The sequence below is a fragment of the Phocoena phocoena genome, chromosome 4 (assembly GCF_963924675.1).
Source record: "Phocoena phocoena chromosome 4, mPhoPho1.1, whole genome shotgun sequence".
Classification (NCBI taxonomy): Eukaryota; Metazoa; Chordata; class Mammalia; order Artiodactyla; family Phocoenidae; genus Phocoena; species Phocoena phocoena.
Window position 1 is genome coordinate 141,126,128 of NC_089222.1, and position 8,082 is coordinate 141,134,209.

Sequence of the window (8,082 nt, forward strand, 5' to 3'; positions counted from 1 at the left end):
TAAAATCATACTTTTTTTTTTTTTTTTTTTTGGTACGCGGGCCTCTCACTGTTGTGGCCTCTCCCGTTGCGGAGCACAGGCTCCGGACGCGCAGGCTCAGCGGCCATGGCTCACGGGCCCAGCCGCTCCGCGGCATGTGGGATCTTCCCGGACCGGGGCACGAACCCGTGTTCCCTGCATCGGCAGGCGGACTCTCAACCACTGCGCCACCAGGGAAGCCCTGGGCTCCTTTTAATTGGGGTTTTTATTAAACTCTGTAATGCTATCCTTGTATTAGTTAACATCACCGAGGAAGGAAACCTCCCTCCCGAGACCCGTGGGAGTTGCCAGGTGAGGGTTTAAGGGCTGAGGACCCAGAGAAGACCTCTCCCGGCCGTTGTTCTGCCTTATTCCCTCACATCACCTCACAACCGCTCTGCAGACTCCCCAGCATCGTGCAAGCCTCCAGCTTGTGCTGCAGAAGAAGGCGACTCCAATGCTGTGTGTAACGTTAACTGCTTGGGCCGTGTCCTTAGATGGGGACCTAGCATTTCCTGATGGTGAAATGGGCGCGAGATAGAAGAAGGGGGTTTTAATGGTGATGCATTTTCTCTTGAGTTATTTTTCTCTGTGGTGCTGTCTTCTTTCCCTCCATGTGGAAATCTCCCCACTTGCCGGGGTGGGACTTCAGGAGGATATTGGGGGAGGCACAGGCTCAGTGGTTCCCAGGGCAACTCTGGAGCCAGTGCTTCTGGGTTGGAGCTCAGGCTTTGCCACCTCCCTGCTGTGTGACCTTGAGCAAGTCCTCTGTGCCGGGGGATACAATGTGTAGAGTGATGCTGACGAGGACCGTGGTGCTACCTACCTGGTTAGGGATGCCGTCAGAATTCACTGATGCCCAGGACCACTTGGGGCATGTCTGCCTTTAGCACCTCGACATCCAGCCTGACTCAGACCCTTCCAGGTACAGATCCAAGGGAATTTCAGCCACCTCACCTGGTGATAAAAAAAAAATCATGTGTGTTGACTGCTGTAGACCCCAGGAACAGGAAAGCTATTGGATGTTCCCCCACTGCTCTCAGCCTTGCCTTAAAAATGTCTCCAGGTCTCAAAGAATTCTGAAATGAGGTGCTTTCAAAGACTACTTTTTTCTTTGTCAGGATCATTTTCTGATCCGCGACACCATCTCCTTATGACATCTATCAGCTTCATTTTACCTTCATCATATAAGACCTGATCCAAAACCCCTATCTTAGAAATCCTTAAAAATGAACCCCTCTTCTCCCCTGTGCACACTTCATCTTGGTGTTCTTTAGGTTTCTAAGAGGTGATCTTTTATGGAACGAAGTATTCACAACATTTGAAAAATGTCAGTGTTTAAGGTATTTAAAGACAGTGGGGCTGGGTGTGCACCTATTTTGTACTTCTATGCCATTGAATTTGACTTTATTCAACTCTAAAACCCCGTCCTTTTATTCCAAGGAATTCACTTTGTTTTCTGAGTCATCTGTGAATTATGTGAGGAAGGCTGGAGGGGTTAAACCCTGGAGCGGTTCAGCCCCCAGGGGTGGCTGCTGTGCGTCTAGTTTGATCTTTCACGATGGTGATCAGATTTCCATAGAGCAGCGAACTTACCAGCTTTGTGTTTAAAGAGAGGAGACCGAATAAGCACAGGCAAGAAGAAAGTGGCATTTTTACTTGCAAATCGACTGTATTTAAGAAAGGTGTAATTTGGTTTAAATCAAGATGATGTGTATTACAGGTTGAGATTTTAGATAATGATGCCATGACGTGGGGAGCTCAATGGAGTTTATTGACGATCAGTTCATGTTTGGCCAGATGCAGCCTTCTTCCTCTGCGGGAACATGGGCAGGTCTGGATTCTGAACATTCAAGAACTTTCAAGTGAAATACGAAGAAAGAACCCACACTTATCTAGCCTTTCCTTCCACTTCCTGCCAGAGAAAGGTGGTTTTTCTTCTCAGAACGAGGCAGAGCACCCCCGTGACCCCGTGAACTCCCCCGTGGGTGGGAGTTTGAGCTTCTTGTTGACTGAGATGGGGTGTGTGTGTGTGGCGTGTGTGTGTGGCGTGTGTGTGTGTGTGTGCACACGTGCGTGCGCGTTATGTGTGTGGTGGGGTTGGAAATAAACGGGAGACTTGGCTTTGCCTCTCTCTCGAGTTATCAAATGTACCAGGTAATAAGCGTACACAGGGATGGTTAATTTTGTTCACATAAGTCTGTATCATTCATTCACCCTGTTTATTTACACTAATCAGAACTTGAAAGCAAGATTTTCCCAGATGATCGGGCTTCTGTTAATCAAGTGTTGGCCAAGGACCTGGGAATTTCTCATGACAACACAGGGCAATATTGGGAACTGATGATTTTTTTTAAAATATTGTTTTTAGGCTGAAGTCTTGGACCCAAATATAAATTTTAAGGGCACACTTATCCCTGGTGGAAGTCATCTATATTGATTTTCTCCTTGGTCAGCACCTTGCCTCTCTTTCCATGATCCCATCAGATAGTTACATAACGATGACAATTCCTGAAAGACACTGACCTTGGCAAGGAAGTCCGGTCTCCAGTAGTAACTTCCATCCAATTAGCTACATGACCTTGGACAAATCAAGCTCCCTGCCTGGCCTCATTTTCTTCACCTGAAATTTAGAGACTTTACAATCACTTTATTATTTTTCAACTCGAAGCATATTTTCTGATAATGACCAGAAAATTGGATTAATGAAATACTTCTCTCTCTAAGGAGAGAAGTATCATGTTAATTAATTAAAGACAGTTAATCTTTAATTGACATCATGTTAATTAAAGACAGTCGCTGGGTAAGCTTCAAGGAAACATGCTTATATGTTTGCATATACAATACAATGCACATAGCTCCCCAGACCACATATCCAGAGAATCACGCCCAAAGGTTCAAGACTAACCATAATATATTCATACTTTTGGTCGACCGGGTAAAATGAAAACACACAGCTGTTATCAACATAAACACGGACAGAAAAGTAACTCAACAATAGGAGAAACTCTTGACATAAGATTTTTTAGTTGATTCCAATTTATTTGAAGATGAGGCATTGAACATAGTGACTGGAACAAAACTATAGCCGTGTAGTGGTTGACAAAAGGGACAGCTCTGATCTTCTCACAGCTGGCACAAACTCTTGGCTGTTTCCCTCATATTTTTGATGCTGTTCTGATCCATCAACAGTCTCCTCTCTGCTTTCCTTGTGACTCGTGAACTGCATGCATAGAGCAGTGGATCTGGTCCGGTGGGGTGGTGGTCTGTGATGTTCCGGTGCATCCTTTCATGGGCTGATCTTTTCCTGGTCTCACGAACATCATGCTTTAACCATCTGAGCTAAAGTGACACAGAACTTGATATAATGCAAGAGGTATTTGAAGCAATAAGAGAGACAAAAATAATCCTGAAAGTGTCTGATAACAATTTCTTTCTTTTTTTTTTTTTAACGCCTTTAGCGACAAGGAGCTGGGGCAACCAATGGAAAAGACAAGACATCTGGTGAAAATGGTAAGACCCCGTGAATAGTCCAACTACTTAACTTTTGTCCCATGGGCATGTGGCAGGTGCGGATCATAACTTCCATCCTGATCGGCTACTATATACGTCTGCACTTTGGTTTGGAGTGGATTTTAGCAACTCAAAGTAAGCACTGTGGTCTGGTTTTACAAAGAAAACTGAGCTAAATGCGGTGATGAGAACACTTTCCCTCCCAAAGGAGGACTCCCATTTTGGGCAACATGATTACAATGCAAATATTGTTCTCTGTTTTCTTCATTAGGGTTGGTGAGAATCGTCCGAGTTGTTGTGAGGATAAAATGAGATCAAATGAGAGAAGTGCTTTGAAAACTGTGAAGGGCTCAACTTCACAGGAAAGGAGGGTTAAAACTCGCTTCTCTCTCCCTCGTACACAGAGCGCGGTGCTGGACCAGGGGAGGTCCTGGATCAGTGTCACCACAGGGATTCACCAGCAGATAACAATAATAGCAGAGATCAGAGCATTTGCCTCCTGGATTCCAGTCTCCACCTCAGCCTTAAATTGTAGGAATGATCATTAAATTTTATGGATGGGGAAACAGACTGGGAGCAGAAGAGCTGGGATATGGCCAGAAATGGGAAGAGTGTGGACTTGGAAAGAGACAGAGCTGGGAGGAAGCCCAGCTCCCCAGCTTTAGCGGTTGTGATAGAGGGTGACTGGTCATAATAAAAAATCGCCAAGTAAGTGCCGAGGGTTAGTTATGGTTCTGGTGGGGTTAGGTTCTGGGTGTTCCTACTTTTTCTTAGTTACAAAATGAACACACTTTTTATGGAAAACTACTCCTGCTTCCTGCTGAATGGAATTTAGGCTGGTGTCCATCCAATTGTGGATAATGCCAATCTCAAATACCAGCTGTAAAAATTCCTTAGAGCCCTGGAAACAACTTAGGGTCCTCAGTCATGAGTCTGAGTGCGGCCTGAACAAGACTAAGGTACTAGAATCTTTCTCTGTGGTGCACTCATCTGGGGCCTTGCTGACTCAGCTGCCTGTTTGGCACCATCGTACTGGACAGGGTCTCTGTGGCGGTGACCGCTGGGATGAAATGGTCATTATATTAATAAGCAGAGGGATTGGTGCCCAAGAATGTCCTGATCAGACTTGGGGGATTGAGGAGGGTGGGGGAGGAAATAAATTCTTTCATAAGCCTTTCACGATGCCCACGGCTTTTCTCATCTTCTCTGTGTGGGTTGTGGTGGGGGTGGGTTATTAGCAAGGAGGTCAGGAAGCAGAGAGGAGCAAAATGGGAACTGCTCAAACAGAGAAGGAAGGACTGCCACACGGGTGCTTCCCGGTTTGCTGGGTTCACAGATTCATATCCATCTCATCATTGGAGTTCACATCCATGGAATCTGCCAACCTTGGAATCATTGAATTTAGAGTCAAAAGGCTTCCCAGAGATGCCCTTGTGTGGCAGTTCTCAAACATTTTCCTCTCACAACTTCTTTCCATTCTTAAAAATTCTTAAAGACCCCTAAGAGCTTCCGTTTTTGTTGGCTATATCTATTGATGGTTCCCACATTAGAAATTAAAATGGAGAAATTGTTAAAGGGTTTACTTATTCATTCATTAAAAATAAAGTGACAAACCTATGACATGTTAACATAAATAACATTTAAAAAATAAAAAGTAATGATATTTTCCAAGACAGAAAAAAAATTTAGTGGAAGAGTTTTGTATTTTTGCAAATCGCTTTAATGTCTGGCTTCATGGAAGATGGCTGCTTCTCCATTCAATCTGTTGTAATATCACGTGTTGTGTAGCCTCTAGAAAATTCTATGAGAATTTTCTATGTGCACCTATGAGCAGATGAGATTTTAAAAAGCTACTAATACTTTAGTACCACTAAAAAATAATTTTGATTTTGTGGGTTCCCTCAAAGGAAGGAAGTGCCCCCAGGGTACCTCATCCACACTTTGAGAACTGCTGCTCTGGGTAACTCCCAGGTCATACAGGAGTTATGGAGTCTGAGATCAAGCAGAGTGGTGACCAAGGCAAGACTAGGCCCTTTGTGCTTGATACCTCTGCAGCGCTGTTTTCCCCCACGGGTCCTTCAAAGCAAGTCTACACGCTATGCTTTGCACCAGAGGGAATTACCAGCTGTTATAGAAGACACTACTTTCTGCTATTCTAAGGCATGAAATTTCCTTCAGATAAAAATTGATCCACTCTAGTGAAAATTGCGTATGCCTTTTCTGGAGGCATAAAAATTAATAGAAAGAAAAATATTCAAAGTGCTGTGGATAAAACTTTTCTTTATGTAATTCTAGATATTAGAGGATATTCATTTTTGAATAGAAAAAGTTAGAGATTATTTGATAGCTATAAAATAAAGGTGCTGTATACATTCAAATTGTTATTAACATGTTCTGTCTTAATTTCAGATAAAACTGCTCATGTGTGATATACGTACATGGTATTTTATTATAATATTAAGTTTGTGCTTTTGCCTCTAAAGATGGACAAAGACAAAAGTCAATAACAACCCAACAAAGACTGGGGTAAAGATTTCTAGAAATGGTCTAAAATATGTTTTCCTAAAAATCTAAGTTGTGTAATTCCTTATTCTTAAATTCATAATATGAGACGATCATCTTGGAATTTCTGTTTTAACCTAATATTACATTCCATTGAAATTCAGATTATTTTACTCTGTCATCACGGGTATCTAGAGAGATCTTTTATCTAATGTATATTTCCTATTAATACAAATGAAGCTGCCTACACATTTGGAAGGAACAGGGACCCATGAGAGCAGAAATATAAGGCGTAGACTATCAAAATGTTACAAGGTTGGGATAATAGTCAATTAATTGTAAAATGAACATCCCTCAATTTTGTTAGTTGACTACAGGCCAAAGTGTTCTTATTTCAAATATTATGAATTTATTTGAGATCTGTAACACAAAGCAATGAAGGCTATGGTAGTGAATTATGGATGACTTGAAATTCTAAATTGGATCAGAGAAGACACAAGTCAGATACATTAAAACCCCAGCGGGATCTAAAGTCTTGGGCTCTGCTGAAATTTTATTATATTGAGTATTATCTCAAAAGAGCCATTGGCTGGGGATCTGGATTCTTTTAAGATGTATTTTTGTGTCGCTGTTGCTGTTGCCGTGGTATTTGACGCATATCCACCCCGTACTATCCAGAACAACCCTGAAATTGTCCTGATTCTCCAGGACACCAACTTCTGGATACACAACCCAGCAAATCCGGATGTTCCTCATCTCACCTGCAGCGTGAAGACATTTTTTTTTTTTTCAGAAATATTAGGGTTGTATTATGTTTTAATTTAAAAAATAAATTCAGGGCTTCCCTGGTGGCGTAGTGGTTGGGAGTCCGCCTGCCAATGCGGGGGACGCGGGTTCGTGCCCCGGTCCGGGAGGATCCCACATGCTGCGGAGCGGCTGGGCCCGTGAGCCATGGCCGCTGAGCCTGCGCGTCCGGAGCCTGTGCTCCGCAACGGGAGAGGCCACAGCAGTGAGAGGCCCGCGTACCGCAAAAAAAAAAAAATAATAAAATAAAAAATTCATTAGGATCTTGTTGGTTCAGGGATTTTCATTCCTTTATGAACAAAGTACCCTTGTGATTTGAGTAGTTTAGGCTAAGGACTTAATTTGTTTCTAGACATAATGCCCTACTTGAGTGAAACAACAGTTCAGACCTCCAGTTACAGTTCATCTGCTACATTAAATTCAAACATGTTTATAAGCACAGACACTACCATCTGAATCTAGATTATTCACCAGTCATCACCAGTTTGGACACAATCAAAAGATTTTTTGGTAAGACAATAATTTCACTGGGTCTCTTGATTTATATCTTGATAGTCATCTTTCAGAGAGATTCTAAGAGTTAAATTCCTTTATTTTCCTATTTTTGTAGGTCAATAAAGGAAGTAGAGTGGTTGCTGGGAGACTTCCAATCCGAAGGAAAGATTATAAGTAATAAACTTCTGATGGAGCTTACTTTCAGAGCTTGGAGGCTTACTGAAGCTAAATTGAATTTCTAAAACGGGAATGGATTTCTTTTGACTTAGTGAACTGTGATATATTTGTTTCCAAAAGTCTGTCTTTGGAGGTGAGAGGCATGTGGACATACCTGAGTTTGATAAGAGAATCCCCACCCCCCGACCAAATCCAGGCTGTAGGTAAATGCCCAGAAGGAAGGTATCGTTCTGAAATACAATGGGGCTCACCGCCATTGTAGTTTCTTTGAGATGTGAGTAGCCAAGCAAAAACTCAGCACCACTTGAATAGGTGCTTCTTCTTTGGAAAAGAGGTCATGGCTTGAGAAATTTCTAGTAGGTGTGGGATTATGCTAGGAGCACCTAAGATTTGGTTTGCTTTGATATGATTATACAATTACTAACAATGAATAAGATCAAATGTTGTTGTACTGGGTACTCTCCTCTCCTTGCTTTGAATAAAACTAAAAATCATACACATTTAAGTTTATCTCACCTTTGGATTTGAGGGAACACACACACACACACACACACACACACACACACACACAGT

The 8,082-nt window shown here is 42.5% G+C and overlaps 1 protein-coding gene across 1 annotated transcript in view; it reads left to right on the top strand.

Moving 5' to 3' along the window:
- Positions 1 to 8,082, top strand: part of PCP4 (Purkinje cell protein 4) — a 52,894-nt gene that overhangs the window by 21,084 nt on the left and 23,728 nt on the right. Inside the window, exon 2 of the mRNA XM_065876911.1 lies at positions 3,480 to 3,531. Within this exon, the coding sequence (XP_065732983.1) occupies positions 3,480 to 3,531 (52 nt within the window). The remainder of the gene's footprint in view (positions 1 to 3,479; positions 3,532 to 8,082) is intronic.